This window comes from Odocoileus virginianus, chromosome 7 (genome assembly GCF_023699985.2).
Source record: "Odocoileus virginianus isolate 20LAN1187 ecotype Illinois chromosome 7, Ovbor_1.2, whole genome shotgun sequence".
NCBI lineage: Eukaryota > Metazoa > Chordata > Mammalia > Artiodactyla > Cervidae > Odocoileus > Odocoileus virginianus.
In genome coordinates, this window is record NC_069680.1 from 46,828,194 (window position 1) to 46,845,828 (window position 17,635).

Sequence of the window (17,635 nt, forward strand, 5' to 3'; positions counted from 1 at the left end):
TTTATATCTTGTTATCCAATAAACTTGTTTCATATTTTGTTACTCTTCCTTCTCATTAACCTATCACCTTCTCCATAAAGCTCAAATACCTAAGCTTTAACCCTTTTTTTAGGTCAAATATAGGTATTTCCCCAAAGACTTACCAAACAACATACACATAGGGGTATGGTTTAAGAAATACCAGGGCAGGACTTCCCTAGTGGCCGAGGAGTTAACAATCTACCTTGCAATGCAGGAGACACAGGTTTGACCCCTGGTCAGGGAACTAAGACCCAACGTGCCACAGAGCAACAAAGTCTCTGTGCTTCAGAATCGACTCACCACAACTAAAGAGTCTGTTCGCCCTAACAAAAGATCCTCATGCATGATGCAACTAAGACCTGATGCAAGCAAATAAACAATTATTTAAAAAAGAAAGAAAGAAAGAAAGAAACACCAGGGAGGACAATGACATAACCACCACTTATCAGCTCCAAACTCTAAGGAGTTCTACAATCTTCTATCCTAACTGTAAAACACAATCCTGGGCAAAGAGGCCATGGTTTAAATGAGGTTAAGGAGAACTAATGCATTAAAGCCGCTGCTGACAAACCTGTTCCAAATTTACTGAAGGGATGTTTGGGATTCCCTGTAGCTTTCTCCAGCTGAAAGAGTCTCCAGGCATCGTTCATCACATTCTTCTCATGTTCTGAATCAACTGCATTCACCTCTCTGTCTTTGCAGCTCTCATCAAACAAGGGGCACAGGAAAAACTGTGCAAATCTAAGGGTGTGAAATATAATTAACAATTTGAAAGTTGTTATTTTAAGAGTGGCCTCAGAAAAATGTTTTTAAAAATGTTTGAAACTTAGGAAATGTGAATTCTACAGAATCAGAGAAAACTACCATTGCTACAAAGAAAAAAGGAACATAAGTTCTAAGTAATATAAGAAAAGAATAATATTATACATATGTAAATTCAGAGAACTCTACCCAAGAAGTTACCTAATTAGTGAAAACATAAAAAGATTAACCTCTGATTTTGACAATTCCCATGTGTTGTTACCACACCACCAAGCAGTTCAACAGCTGGGTATCCTAAAATTCAACTCAATTGATATCACGAGATCTCACAGGTCCTACATGACTCATCCCTCCCTCTCACCCCTTCCCCTCTGTCCCCAACTTCAAACACCAACCACAGGTCCAGGTTGTCACCTGGGCTTCTGACCAACCACTATAGATCATAGATCAGAGGCTCCCACAACCACCTCCTTGGGTGCAATTAATATTCTAGATCAGCTACAGGACTCAGAGAAACATTTTACTTACTAGATTACTGGATTTATTATAAAAAGGATATGATTCAGGAACAGCTAGATGAAAGAGATGCGTAAGGCAAGGTATATGGGAAGCGTACAGAGTTTCCATGCCCTCTAGGTAGGCCACTCTCCCCACATCTCCACGTGTTCACCAATCTGTAGGCTCTCCAAACTTCAACAGAATTGAGTAAATCACTGGGCACTGGTGTCTGAAATCAACCTCCAGCTTGTGGACTGAAAGTTCCAACCCTCTAAATACAGGGCTGATTCCCCTGGCAACCAACCCCCAGCCTCAAATTATCAAGGGACTTTCCTAAAGTGACTTCATTAAAATAACAAAATACAACTTTATGGCTCTCAACACTAAGGAAATTCCAAGAGTTTTAGGAGCTATGGTCTAGGATAAGGGACAAAGACCAAATATATATTTCCTATTATAAATCACAATACAACAATAAAAAGTCAGGGCAGACTTGGAAAACAGTGGGGCAGATTTATAAGACAACAGCAATCTAATCTATCTATTTAAGATTTGCAATTTGGGATGTCTATAAAAATCTCTGTTGTACATGGCTAATTCTCCAAGAAAGGAAAACGCAGCTGATAGTTCTCAGGCAATAAATATTAAATTTAGTTTTAAGTGCAATTTCACTAAGACTTTTAGGACAAACTAAGTGACCTATTTTTAAAAGGCCCTATTTGAATATTTTTCCTTTTTAAGAACTTTATAATTAGTGAAAAAAATAATAGTATGAAAAACACATGACAGTAGTTTTGACTAAGATATAATTATGGACTTTTATGAAATATTAAGAGAATTTTTAAAATTTAAAAGCAGTGATTTGACAAATAAAATGGCATGTAACTTTAACATAAGTAACCTATTATATTTTTCTGGAGGCTGTTCTTTAACAGTAGTAGCAAAGCTGAACTAAGATTCCTTTAGTTAATAAATTAACTCTCCTACACCAGGTTGCAATTTAAATCATGATTTCATATAGTAATTCTTAAGAAACTTTAGACCCCATCTTATAAAAACAACATCCAGAGTTCAGATAAAGCCAAGAGCAGAGACTGTCTGAATGGGACTACTATTCAGTGGGCCTAGAGATTCCTGGGTTTATAAACATCTCAGCAACTGCACCTCACAGTGCAGCCATCAAAGAAGCTGTTACCATTACCTGGTATTATTTTAAGCACATAGTGAATACAGTCCTGTGCTAAGTATTTTACACATACCAATCCAAAGGGTAACACTGTCTATCTGGAGCCTATAATTAAAGATATATGGAAACAGACAATTCTGTACATATAACCACTTTTACCTACCTCAATACACTCAGGCTGGGAAAAGTACCTAATAGCTACATACCATAGCTGGACAAAGTCACATAAAGGGCCATGATTCTGACAAAGTATAATCAGTACTTTTAAAAGATGCCCTATACAAGTAGCTTTTTTTTTTTTCCATTCTGATCCAAGTAACAGACATCCTCCATCATACAGAGATCTATTATATGAACATCTGCTGAGGCATTTGTAAAGCAGGAAATTAAATTCGGTGTATGATCCCAAGGAACTCATTAATGGAAGTCTTCTGGGAATACATACAAAAGATGATTACATCTCAAAGCTGCTGCCTAAAGACTGAAACATAAGCTAGAGCAAGTAAGAAACAGACTACTCTGAACCAGTCCTGTATCCTGAACCCATGCCTTTGTTCTTCTGTTAATGTTCTTTGTGCTACCGACCAAATTCAAACTATTAGGTTTGGGGGAAAAAAATGACTATTAATTTAAATAAGCAATTAAAGCTGAGAATTAAAAACTGTGAAATCAAACTTCATTATAAATCCATCAAAAACGCTGCAGAATTACACCTTCTTGGTAACACAGAGAACTATAAAAATTCACCAAGGGAAAAATTACACATTGAACAAACAATGAATCAAATCATTGATATAATGAAAAATTAGATACTGTTAGCCACTCAGAAAATTGACCAAGAAATTTAATTAGCTTAATAATGGAGGCTGCTCCAGAAAATACTTTCACAAAATATCCCCAGGGTTGAAACAGCAGGTCAAAACATTCTGTATCCACTAAATATCCTTGAGGACTGAGGAACTAAAGGAGAACAGAATATTTAAGTTCTTGTATTCTGGAACAGAAATATGTTTGAAAAGATATCCATGACATGAGTACAGTTTATTCTTCATCATATGCTTCATATGCAATACTAGTTAGAATGGGAAAGGCTGGTGAAAATTTTATAAGTCAAAAAAAACATTTTGTAGGCCTGAAAGCTGGTTTAAAGTCATACCATTATTTCTCCTCTACTACAAAGTAAATATATAACATTACTTATTATTTTCTATTTATAAAACCCAGGGGTCAAAAAGTACTGGTTAAAAAACAAAACAAAACAACAAAATACTGGTTAAAATATCTTGTTAAGCTATAAAGCTGTGAAGACATTTTTGTAAAAATATTAAGTATTGTTATTAACATGATAATTCACAAAGTGGGATGATTCACACGGTATTTTCAGCATTACCTGTCTAGTGCACCTTCTAGGTGTTCATGAGAAACATCAAAATAGTAATTGGTATGCTCTCCACTAGTGAAGGCATTTGAACTTCCTGCATGCTCACTGAGAAACTGGCTGTATTCATTTTCTTTAGGGTATTTCTTTGTTCCCAAAAATAACATATGTTCACAAAAATGACTTAAGCCAGCAATATTTGGAGGATCTGACAACGAACCTAAAAGAGAAGGGAAAAAATATATATAATAAATCATTTGTTTATATGTTGAAAGATATCAAGGACAGATGACTCACAGGTGATTTGGAACTTCTGTTAGCAATGGTAACTCCAACCATAATTACAGAAAGTTAAGTACAGGCTACTCTAAATGGTACAACTTACATGCTAGCCCTAGCTTTTGACATCAATTTGTTGTCATTGTTCAGCTGCTCAGTTGTGTCTAACTCTTTGCGACCCTATGGATTACAGCATGCCAGGCTCCCCTATGCCCCTCACTAGCTCCCGGAGTTTTTGCTCAAATTCATGTCCATTGCATTGGTGATGCTATCTAACCATCTTATCCTCTGCTGTCCCCTCTCCTATTGCCTTCAATTTTTTCCAGCATCAGGGTCTTTTCTAATTAGTTGGCTCTTTGCATCACGTGACCAAAGTATTAGAGCTTCAGCAACAGTCCTTCCAACGAATATTCAGGGTTAATTTCCTTTAGGATTGATCTCCTTGCTGTCCAAGGGACTCTCAAGAGTCTTCTCCAGCACCACAATTTGAAAGCATCAATTCTTCAGTACTCAGGTTTCTTTATGGTCCAACTCTAATATCCATACATGACTACTGGAAAAACCACAGCTTTGACTATCTGGACTGTATGGACCTTTGTCAGCAAAGTGATGTCTCTGCTTCTTAATATGCTATCTAGGTTTATCATTGCTTTCCTTTCAAGAAGCAAGTGTCTTTCAATTTCATGGCTGCAGTCACCGTACACAGTGATTCTGGAGCCCAAGAAATTAAAATCTGTCATCATCAGACTGACATCAGTTACTTGGTGACTTTCAGCAGATACTTAACCTCTTTGGACAGTAGTGTCCTCACACATCACACTGAGAGAAAGAGCTGAACTCACTGTTTTGTAAGAGCTAGAAAATTCTAGCTTTTATATTTTACTGAAGGAGACAATATAGGGTGTGCTAAGAGCACAAGTTAGCACATCTACTAGCTGGGAAAGGTTGAGCAAAATATTTTGTTTCAGTCACTTTTTGTATATATACTTCCCTTAAGAGAGTTGAGCAACTTCAAATTAGGTGACAATTTGCAAGGCACACTGAATTGTGCTTGGCAATAATCATTTGTCCAACTTACGATGATGATTATCTTATTTTCCCAATTCTAAAATGCCATTGAATTAAAAAAGTTTTTCAGAGAGAAAAAAAACTAAATGTACACATAGATAAGGAGTAACTTGATTAAAGCAGCATTAAATGTGGAAGAAAAGTGCACACAAGAATTTAGGAAATATGCTATTCCTAGTGTATCATGTGTGTATGAAATAAAAGCCAGCAGAACGGTCACTGTAAAGGATAGGAATGAATTTCCTCGCTGCTAAGTCACTTTTACTGGAAACCTAATAAGACCCTCCTGGTAAAGGTGTATGTGCGCTTAGTCGTTCAGTTGAGTCCAACTCTTTGTGACCCCATGGACTGTAGCCCATCAGGCTCTTCTGTCCATGGGGATTCTCCAGGCAAGAATACTAAACTGGGTTGCCAAGCCTCCTCCAGGGGATCTTCCCAACCTAGTGAGAGAACCCAGGTCTTCCGCATTGTAGGTGGATTCTTTACCATGTGAGCCACCAAGGAAGCTTGGTAAAGGCAGGGTGATTTAACGTAGACGATGGTAGATTACCAAAAGCTGTAGACGGCTACTGTACACAGTAACATACATCAATCTGGTAACTGCCAGGTCTCCACTGCACAAATATGGAGAGCCCAAATAACTGCAAACATTAGGTCAACGAAACTGCACAAAGCTTAATTCACAATTTTAAATTGTACCTATGTGCACATCAAGCGCTGCTGATGATTTATCTGTTGTTGGATCACTGACAAGAAGTACTTTGATCCCATTGGCCAGCTCAAGTCCGCGGTATTCTCGCTTGTCTTCATGGGATTTGATGATATGATTTCCTATTCTCTTGATTGCTGGATTATTCATTTTGCTGTAAGTCTTTTTTTGGAAACTGAAAAGAAAAAAAACTTATTAATTGTTGGATTGTGGTTTCTTTTTGTTTTAATGATCAAGGAGTAACAAGCAAACCCATATATTATCAGAGTAAAAAATGTATACAACAAAGTACAACTGACATACAATATTAGTTTCAGGTGTACAATAATGATTCATTACAAATTGATCACACAATAAGTCTAGTTACCATCTGTCACAAGACAAAGTTCTTAAAACATTACTGACTATATTCCATACATTCCCATTGACTTATTTATGACTGGAAATTTATACCTCTTAATCACCTTCACCAATTTTGCCCAACTCCCTCTCCATTCTTTCCGCTAGAAACCAAGGATTTTCCCTCTGTATCTCTGAGTCTGCTTTGCTTGTTCACTGGATTTGTTTTTAGATTCCACATATAAATGAAATCATACAGTATTTGTCTTTCTCTGTCTGACTTATTTCGCTTAGCATAATACTCCTATAGGTCCACACCTACTCCTGTAGGTGTGTGTGCTGTACACACCTCACAGACACACATACACACAGAGAAATATTACTCAGCCATGAAAAATAATGAAATCTTGCCATTTGTCATTCATCCATTGAACACTTGGGTTACTTCCATATCCTGGTTACCACAAATAATGCCACAACGAACACAGGACTGCCAATATTTCTCAAATCAGTGTTCTCATACTCTTTAGATAAATACCCAGAATTTGCTAGACTGCATGGTAGTTCTACTTTTAATTTTTTGAGAAACTTCCATGCTGTTTTCCGTAGTGCATGCTCCAATTTATAGCCTACCAAAGGATTCCCTTTTCTCCACATCTTCACCAACACTTACTTGTTGCTGTTTTTTGCTCACATTTCTTTGTACCTGTCTTGTGATGACTGGCACATCACTTCTTACTTACATTGATTCATTAGTATTCCTTACGTCATGGTTTCACACCTCAAGATTCAGTTATAAATTCATATTCCAAAGTTACACTAAGATCCAAATATAAAATGAATAATTCTAGCTTTCAGTGCAGAAAAAAAGCTCGAATTGCTTTTTTAACTTAGAGTAACAATGGTTCTTACTTTCTCTATACAGTACTACACAGTGGGCTTGCCGGGTGGTGCTAGTGGTAAAGAACTTGCCTGCCTGTGCAAGAGACGTAAGAGACTTGGGTTCAATCCCTGGGTCGGGAAGGTCCCCTGGAGAAGGGAATGGCAACCCACTCCAGTATTCCTGCCTGGAGAATCCCACAGATAGAGGAGACTCGTGGGCTACAGTCCACAAGGTCACAAAGAGTTTGACACGACTGAAGCAATTCAGTATGCACACTGGAAAGTACACAGAAGCAAGACTACTTGTAGAGGATACAGCATGTGACAGTGTAAACCAGACCCGTGAACTAACTTAGGTGATTGTATGCATTAGATGTAATGCACGTTTACATCTTTGAAAGTTGGAAACTTAACTAAAAAAGGTTCGCATGTAGGGGACTTACTGTAATGTCTTTTTTTGTCTTTTGTTAACAGTCTTTGTTTCAAAACCTATTTTGTCTACTGTAAGTTTTGCTAATCCAGCTTTCTTACATTTCTATTTGCATAAAATCTTTTTCCACCCCTTCACTTTTAGTCTCTGTGTGTAAATCTGAAGTGAGTCTCTTGCAGGCAGCATATAAATGGGGTCTTTTTTTTTTCCATTTATTTTTATTAGTTGGAGGCAAATTACAACATTGCAGTGGTTTTTGTCATACACTGAAATGAATTAGCCATGGATTTACATGTATTCCCCATCCCGGTCCCCCCTCCCACCTCCCTCTCCACCCCATCCCTCTGGGTCTTCCCAGTGCACCAGGCCCGAGCACTTGTCTCATGCATCCAACCTGGACTGGTGATCTGTTTCACCCTAGATATACATGTTTCGATGCTGTTCTCTTGAAACATCCCACCCTCGCCTTCTCCCAGAGTCCACAAGTCTGTTCTATACATCTGAGTCTCTTTTTCTGTTTTGCATATAGGGTTATCTACCATCTTTCTAAATTCCATATATATGTGTTAGTATACTGTAATGGTCTTTATCTTTCTGGCTTACTTCACTCTGTATAATGGGCTCCAGTTTCATCCATCTCATTAGAACTGATTCAAATGAACTCTTTTTAATGGCTGAGTAATATTCCATGGTGTATATGTACCACAGTTTCCTCATCCATTCGTCTGCTGATGGGCATCTGGGTTGCTTCCATGTCCTGGCTATTATAAACAGTGCTGCGATGAACATTGGGGTGCACGTGTCTCTTTCAGATCTGGTTTCCTCAGTGTGTATGCCTAGAAGTGGTATTGCTGGGTCATATGGCAGTTCTATTTCCAGCTTTTTAAGGAATCTCCACACTGTTTTCCATAGTGGCTGTACTAATTTGCATTCCCACCAACAGTGTAAGAGGGTTCCCTTTTCTCCACACCCTCTCCAGCATTTACTGCTTGTAGACTTTTGGATAGCAGCCATCCTGACTGGCGTATAATGGTACCTCATTGTGGTTTTGATTTGCATTTCTCTGATCATGAGTGATGTTGAGCATCTTTTCATGTGTTTGTTAGCCATCTGTATGTCTTCCTTGGAGAAATGTCTGTTGAGTTCTTTGGCCCATTTTTTGATTGGGTCATTTATTTTTCTGGAGTTGAGCTGGAGGAGTTGCTTGTATATTTTTGAGATTAATCCTTTGTCTGTTGCTTCGTTTGCTATTATTTTCTCCCAATCTGAGGGCTGTCTTTTCACCTTGCTTATAGTTTCCTTTGTTGTGCAAAAGCTTTTAAGTTTCATTAGGTCCCATTTGTTTATTTTTGCTTTTGTTTCTAAAATTCTGGGATGTGGGTCATAGAGGATCCTGCTGTGACTTATGTTGGAGAGTGTTTTGCCTATGTTCTCCTCTAGGAGTTTTATAGTTTCTGGTCTTACATTTAGATCTTTAATCCATTTTGAGTTTATTTTTGTGTATGGTGTTAGAAAGTGTTCTAGTTTCATTCTTCTACAGGTGGTTGACCAGTTTTCCCAGCACCACTTGTTAAAGAGGTTATCTTTTTTCCATTGTATATCCTTGCCTCCTTTGAAATGGGGTCTTTTTTTTTTTTATATCCACTTAGCCATCCTATGTCTTTTGATTAGAGCATTTAGTTCATTCACATTTAAAGCAATTATTTTTAGCAACATACTTATTGCCATTTTGTTAACTGTTTTCTGGTTGTTTTTGTAATTCTTCTCTGTTCCTTTCTTATTCTCATATTCCTTTCCCTTGTGATTTGATGACTTTCTTTAGAGTTATGTTTGTATTTCTTTTTCTTTATTTTTTGCCTATCTATTATACTATAGGTTTTTGTTTGTGGCTACCATGGGGTTCAGTTTAGTTCAGTTCAGTTGCTCAGTCGTGTCCGACTCTGCGACCCCATGAATCGCAGCACGCCACAACAAATCTGAAAATCCGTCTTGCTAGTCCTTAGGTCATTCTCAAAGACAGTTGTTCTACATGTAGTTGCAGTTTTGGTGTGTCCATGGAAGGAGGTGCACTCAAGATCTTCCTACTCTACCATTTGATCCAGACTCTAGAGGAGACTTTATAGTCTATCTATAGAGTATAATCATTCCTCTCCTCCATCTTAACCATCATTCTTTCAGATAAGTGATAAAAGTATTGCTTTTGTTGAGCCATATTTGTATCTAGGAGAACACATCAATGGGGATTTGTGACAGGATTGGGCCACAAGCTGATTACTGTGCTGACTTAGAAGAGTTTTTAAATACCAATAACTGCTTTCCAACATACTTCAAGGGTATCTAGGAGAGTAAGTGAGGTGATAAATTGAGAAAGTATTATTATTGGGTCAACCAAAACACTGCTCAAACTTATGATGTTCAGAGACAGAGGAGATCTGGAACTCATGGACTGATATTCACTTGATCAGAACCTAGGGAACAACACCATTGAGGGAAAAATCCTCTGAAGGCCTAATAAAAATAAGAGACCTGGGTTGTCTTACGAAGGCAGCAAAAGTAAACACACAAAAACAAACAAACGAAAAGCTGGAAGGACCCCAGGAAATTTTTGTAATCTGGTGAAGAGTTGAATGCCACAGTGGGAACAGTTCAATGATCATAACAGACATGTTAGGTAATTTCTCTTACAAAGAACTTCCCTTTCACTCCTAGTTCTCTCCTTTCTTCTAGAGGAAGGCTGGAGTTACAGTGATGGGAAGGGACCCACCCCTTCACTGCACCCATAAGTTTGTATGAGTGCAGTGAAGGGGTTTTCCAAATCCACAATATGTATGTTTTTGAGACCAAGAGTAAACACTATTTTTGTCTATGCTGGCAACTGCTTAAGAGACCAAAATTGAGCCTGTTATATTAGCAGGTCAAAATACAAATCAGGTGAAGCAAAACAATTTTCCAAAACTACAGAGGAAAAAAATGATCCTGTGCTAACATATTTGCTTTTCACCTGGAACACAAAAGAAATGGATCTAACTGCCCCTTAACAACTAACAGACATCCAGATTTAAAGGTAAATCAGGACTTCCCTGTTTGTCCAGTAGTTAAGGATCCACCTGCTAATGCGAGGGACTTGGATTCCATCCCTGGTCCGGGAAGATCCCACATGCTGTGGGGCAGTTAAGCCTGTGTGCCACAACTACTGAGCCCATGCTGTAGAGATTGTGCTCCACAACAAGGGAACCCCAGCTAGAGAGTGGCCCCCACTCTCTGCAACTAGAGAAATCCTGCTCATGGTAACAAAGAACTGTGAGCCACAATATGACCCAGCACAGCCAAAACTAAACTTAAAAAAATAAAATTTCTAAAAACAATAATAAAGGTAAAGCAACCTAAAAGGTTGCTTTACATAAGCAACATGCAACAGGCATGCAACCAATTTTGGATAAAATTTCAAATTTTTTTGTGTTAGAAATCTCTAGAGATTACAGAAGGGAAAATCTAGTTTGCTTTTATCAGAATATCTTTCTCTATGAAGTCATCAGTAACTAGTCTTCTGGGTAATAACTGATAAACCAAAGAGGTTCACTCTTATTAAGAATGTCCCCTAACCTATGGTATAGCACAAGGAACTATATTTAGTGCTTTTAACAACCTATATGGGAAAAGGATCTGAAAAAGAATAGATATATGTATATGTATAATTGAATCACTGCTATATACCTGAAACTAACACAACACTGCAAATCAACTATACTCCAATATAAAAAATTTTTTAAAGTCCCCTTGATCTTCTTTTGAGGAGAGTATTTGGAATTCTGGAGCCCAATACTATACATCATCAGCTCAGTTCACTTCAGTCACTCAGTTGCGTCTGACTCTCTGCAACCCCGTGGACTTCAGTACACCAGGCTTTCCTGTCCACCACCAATTCCCAGAGCCTACTCAAACTCATATCCATCATGTGGTGATGCCATCCAAACATCTCATCCTCTGTCATCCCCTTCTCCTCCCACCTCCAATCTTTTCCAGCATCAAGGTCTTTTCCAATGAGTCAGTTCTTCGCATCAGGTGGCCAAAGTATTGAAGTTTCAGCTTCAGCATCAGTTTTTCCAATGAATATTCAGGACTGATTTCCTTTAGGATTGACAGGTTGGATCTCCTTGCAGTCTAAGGGACTCTCAAGAGTCTTATCCAACACCACAGTTCAAAAGCATCAATTCTTCGTCACTCAGCTTTCTTTACATTCCAACTCTCACATCCATACATGACTACCGGAAAAACCATAGCTTTGACTAGATGAATCTTTGTTGGCAAAGTAATGTCTCTGCTTTTTCACATGCTGTCTAGGGTGGTCATAGCTTTTGTTTCAAGGAGAAAGCGTCTTTTAATTTCATGGCTGTAGTCATCATCTGCAGTGATTTTGGAGTCCCCCAAAATAAAGTCTCTCACTGTTTCCATTGTTTCCCCATCCACTTGCCATGAAGTGATGGGACTAGATGCCATGATCTTAGTTTTCTGAATGTTGAGTTTTAAGCCAACTTTTTCACTCTCCTCTTTCACTTTATATATAAAATATAATACTGATTTTTTTTAAAAAGTACTTTATAGTATTAATAATCTTGCTGTATTTTACAGTAAAAAGTAGTTTCTTTAAAAACAAAACATAAAATATAATATGAACATTTTGGAGTCATAAGGCCACTGTGAAAAATTCAAAAGCAATTTGGAAGTGAAAAGGCATAATATTATATATTACACATATTATATAATATTAACAACTGCTTTCTATTTCATTAGCCATAAGCTACTTAAGTTCAATATCAAAGACAAATTAAAATGTCTAAATGTAAAGTCTTTAAAAATGGTTTTGTGTTGTTAAAAAAAAATTCTCAGGGTAAAAAAAAAAGTTCTATCTAAAGCCTCCAAAGAGGGTCATAACAATAATAATCCTGGTTAAGGTATTTCCAAAAAGACAATCTGTTTGGACTGCAGCAAATACCTCTGGTTCACAGCTGGCTTCAAAAACTTCAATTTGGGTTCAACATACATTACGATCTCAAAAATGAGTTCCAACCTAGCAGCAACATTAAGATTAAATAAGCCACAAGGCAACCGCCATTAAGACCCCCCCCCCCCCCCCCCCGCCAAAAAAAGACCCCCAGCAAAAAGGACGGCATTAAAAGGCAACAGTAAAAAAAAGCTCCATGTGCACCACAGAAAACGCCTAAGCTCCTTCCTATAAAGCTCCACCAGAAGGAGCAAGAGGGCTGGAATTCCAGGAGCAAAAACCAAAGGCTATTCATTTTGGTTTCACTGCCACCGCTTATACCCAAATCCCTCTACTGTGCTTGTCCCAGCTAGTTAGGTTTAGGAACCAAGGGTCACAAATGATTAAAATGCAATGATGAGGATAATAAGCTCTAAACCTTCCGTTCAATCCGCAACTACGGTTAGGCAATGAAATACAGATCACTTTGGTAGGAAAAATTGTCTTATTCTGTAGGAGGTGAAAATTTCATCATAATTAAGATACCCACCCTCAACTATATGCTACATTCTGTACTTTCCTCAGGGTTTAATCTCTCTTGTCCAGATTTTCATTTTGTTAAAGGGGAAAAAAGTGATCAGAGCCCATCACAGGCACATATATAACTCATTTGGACACTGAACTATGCCTGTTTAATACTCCTGGTGTGGAAGAGGTGGATTTTTTCTGTAAATAAAAAATCAAAATTAATCCAACTACTTTTCAACATCTGTACACAAGATCAACAAAGCTATAAATTTCTAAGCTGGCAATGCTCCCAAGTCAAATATCTGACTTCTTAAGGAAGTTACACTCAAAAGAAACAGTAGCAATGTTTTCAAACAAGCCCCATCCCCAGCAATCCATATTCAATTGACACAATCTGCCTTTTATCTACAGCATTTCTATCAATATGTCTTACAATAATTTGATTCTCACCGTCTGGAGGACTAAAGGAAATGATCAGGAACTCCTCCTCCTCTGATGAATTCCTCAACAGCTTGCCTGTCTCTGTATTTATACTCAGGAGATCACATGTCTACCCATTTCAGCTCCCTCATTAGCATTTTATTTATTGCAAGTGTTCTCCAATATGCATCAAACAAAGAGCAAGCAAGCAAGTATGGACATTTAGATAACAAGCTAGTGCTAACTCAAATGCTTTTCCAGACATCTATTTGACATTTTTAACCTGTCAAAGTCAAAATCTTGGGAGTAGTAAATTTACCTTCAATTTTACAGACATTGTCTTACAACTTCATAATAAGGCACAGAATTGTCCGTGTTCTGCATTCTAATAAACTGGAGATGGAGAGATGTTTAATAATTACAGCATATCTTGCAATTCTGTTCAGAATTTAAAACAATGACTAAAATTACAGATGGTAAAAGCTGGAAAAGCCATTAGATGTTGTCTAGTTTTCTGTAGTTCTTGAACTGGCAGCACTAGCTCTTCTTGGGCGCTTGTTAAAATGCAAAATTTTGGAAACCACCAGAGACCTACTGAGCCAGAATCTGCATTTTAACAAGATAACAAGGTGAGCTACTTCTAAGGAAATTGAAGATCACTTGTCCAAGATCATAGGGCAAAAAGTTACAATTAGGACTTAGCTCTTAAAAAAAAAAAGGACTTAGCTCTTAACTCCCGGTCCTCTCCCACCTCCCTGTCCTGATGTCCAAACAGTTAAGGTTCAGACATCACACCATATATGCTGGCTACAAAGATGATACCAGAGCCCTTGATCTAAAGGAACCCAGACTTATGACAAAGATGAAAACAAGCCATTATTTTTTTAGTGTGGACTAAGTTATCCCTGGGCACTATGGGGATAATAAAAGGGGCATCTAACCCTTTCTAGGATAGAAGACAGGAAGAGAGCAGGTGAGTGGAAGCATGCCAAACAAGAGGAACAGAGTATCTGAGCAAAAGAATGGTGTTGAAGAAAAACTGTGAGGCATTCAACAGCTGTTGATGTTAACAGAACTATAACCAGGACTTCCACTGCAAGATCATGGACCATTTTTTAGGCCTAAATCGCAGGTTTGCAAAAAATAAATTTCCAAATATAATAGATCAATTAAAAATCCCTTTATCAAAAGAAACACTTTTATGCAAATAATCTTTTATTCAGATGACCCTTTAAAGTCTTTTCTCTCATATCTCTGTGTGTTTCACAGCCAGTTTAATAGAAGATTGAGCAATTTTACTTTGCTGTTTGCTCCCTACCCAGTCCCATAGACCCAGACATATTTACAATCAGACCTGATCCATTACTAACTTTTAAATGGATGACCTATAAACCTGAACAGGTAAATGGTTGGGCTAATAGATTATAAATCAAAACCTCCCTTCTGTGGAATCCATCCACCCACTCCCAAAACTATAGGCGGAAATGAAGCTTACCTTTGGCTCTCCTGAATGTGGAGGAGGTGCCCAGAGAGAAAATGTCTGGAATCAGAACCATCCCACAAACACCCTTTCTTCCCCATTCAAGGCAGAGGTTAGTAAGACAGAATTTCAAGCCAGTGGTGGTATGAGTTTTTGATGTCTCACTATAAGACCACATAATCCCTCAACACTATAATGTTACTTGATCTAAAAACTAATGTCTCAGGGAACCATCTACCCCATGGCTCTTCAGTTACAGTTACCAGTGTAACTTCATGCAACAGAGAGATCATAAACCTGGGTATAAACAAAATCCTATCAATGAATCTTCTGTTTTGTTCAGTTCAGTCACTCAGTCATGTCTGACTGTTTGCAACCCCATGGACTGCAGCACTCCAGGCTTCCCTGTCCATCACCAGCTCCCGGAGCTTACTCAAACTGATGTCCATCGAGTTGGTGGTGCCATCCAACAATCTCATCCTGTCATCCCCTTCTCCTCCCGCCTTCAATCTTTCCCAGCATCAGGGGCTTTTCCAGTGAGACAGCTCTTTGCATCAGGTGGCCAAAGTACTGAAGCTGCAGCATGAGCATCACTCCTTCCAGTGTACATTCAGGGTTGATTTCTTTCAGGACTGACTGGTTTGATCTCCCTGCAGTCTAAGGGACTCTCAAGAGTCTTCTCCAGCACCACAATTTGAAAGCATCAATTCTTCAGCGCTCAGCCTTCTGTATGGTCCAACTCTCACATCTGTACAATGACTACTAGAAAATGACTATATGGACCTTTGTCAGCAAAGTGATGTCTCTGTTTTTTAATACACGGTGTCTAGGTTTGTCATAGCTTTCCTTACAAGGAGCAAGTTTTGGTATATACATATCAATGGTTGTTCATTCCAAAAGTGACAAGGTTAGCTATGAACAATTAATTTTATGAAGGTTTAAGCAAATGAACAAAACCTCCGTTTTATACCTCTTGCCACAGGGAACTACAGGTTTCTTACAGTTGTAGTTTGGGGATCGAGGGTATTAAAAGTATCCTTTCAAAAGTTAGCTTTCAGGTTGTTAGAAAATGTGAGATAGATGCCACTGTACAAAACTAATCCTAACAACCACTCGCATTTTGAAAGTGTGATATGCTTTACAAACTGCTCATTGAAGCTTTCCATTCTCCCTAAGCGGCAGGTCACAGCAGCTGTTCATGGCCATTCTCTTCAATTCCAGATGAGGAAACAAAAGCTCAGTGACTAAGTGACTTGCCCAAGAGGATTCACACAACTGATCTGTGGCAAAGCTGGAACTGTAAAGAGGATGCGTGGGAAGGGGAGGAGCAAGCGATGCCTAAGGAAATCCTAAGGAGTTTTCTTCCCCAGCTCCCAGTTACCACCCACTCAGTCCCTCCCTGACCCCATTCTCCTCCCTTAAAATCCAAATAATAAAAACAAGGAAATAAAAATTAAAACAGATCAAAATAATGCTTTAAGGAAATTTTTCAGTTTTTCACTCATTCCTCCCTGTATAAAACAGAGATAGGCAGTGGTGGGAGCCTGAAAAAATGTTTCCAATCTGTCAAAGTGGTCTCTGGGCTGAGAACTATGTTATCTATTTTGCTAATGAAAAATAAAATAGAAGATGTATGGTAGGCTTAAATGTACAGCAGGTTTAAAGAGAGCTGTCTCTCTGTATAGAACTGTCTCATGGATGCAAGGGAATATGAAAATAATATTACAGTAGATGTGGTAAGGTTATGGGTGACTTATTTTTCAGAAGCATACATTCAGTCATGGGAATAGGGAGAAAAAAGGAGAAAATCATGTAATCATCTTGGTAGAGGCAGAAAAAGTATTCAATAGCCATTCATGTATTTTTTTTAAAACGTCAGCAAACTAGAAATAGAAGAGAATCCCTTCATCTTAAAAAAAAAAAAATCAACAAAAACTATAGTAATTATCATACTCAATGGTGAAATAATGTATTCTTTTTCCATCCCTACAATAAATGCCACTATCACCTCATCTATTAAACACTGTACCGGTAATTATGACCAGTCTGATAATGCAAAGGGGGAGAAAAAAGATGAGAAAAGAAGGGGCAAAAAAACTAACATTACAGGCGACATGGTTGAGCACACAGAAAATCCCAAGAACCTACTGACAATTTCCTTTTCTGGGTAGGATATAATAGGTCACAGCAAACTGCTTCAGCTTCAGTAACTAGAAAAAGCCACAAAAACTACAACATCATATTTACAAAGATGTTGGAGAGTTGTGGAAGCAGTGAGGATTGGCTAAACTGCGGTTCCAGAAGGGAGGGCCGTCTGAGGTAACCATAGCATCTTCACCTGCTTTCTTCTCTGGAGGTATCTGCTCATTCTGAGTACAGTTTAAAGATCACGCTTGACTCAAGAAGAAGGACTCTACTTGGGGAAGAGAAACAAACAAGGTTCTGGGGCATGGGTGAGCTTGGTTTGACAGATTAAAGCCTCAAGATGCCTCAAATTCACAGCTGATTTTTGCCACAGGAAATTTTCTAAGATAACACTACATACCAACCAGAATAGCTAAAATGAAAAGAGTTAAAAAACACCAGTGACAGAGAAGTCAGAGGGTAACCCAAACTCTCTTTTTTTTTTTTCATTTATTTTTATTAGTTGGAGGCTAATTACTTTACAACATTG

The 17,635-nt window shown here is 38.1% G+C and overlaps 1 protein-coding gene across 2 annotated transcripts in view; it reads right to left on the reverse strand.

Annotated features, from left to right (window-relative positions):
• IDE (insulin degrading enzyme) overlaps nucleotides 1-17,635 on the reverse strand; it is a 96,276-nt gene that overhangs the window by 56,138 nt on the left and 22,503 nt on the right. For both annotated transcript variants that reach the window (XM_020869981.2, XM_020869980.2), the window contains exons 2-4: nucleotides 5,892-6,076; nucleotides 3,858-4,065; nucleotides 593-762 (exon numbers count right to left, since the gene is read on the reverse strand). In XM_020869981.2, the coding sequence (XP_020725640.1) occupies nucleotides 593-762; nucleotides 3,858-4,065; nucleotides 5,892-6,076 (563 nt within the window). The remainder of the gene's footprint in view (nucleotides 1-592; nucleotides 763-3,857; nucleotides 4,066-5,891; nucleotides 6,077-17,635) is intronic.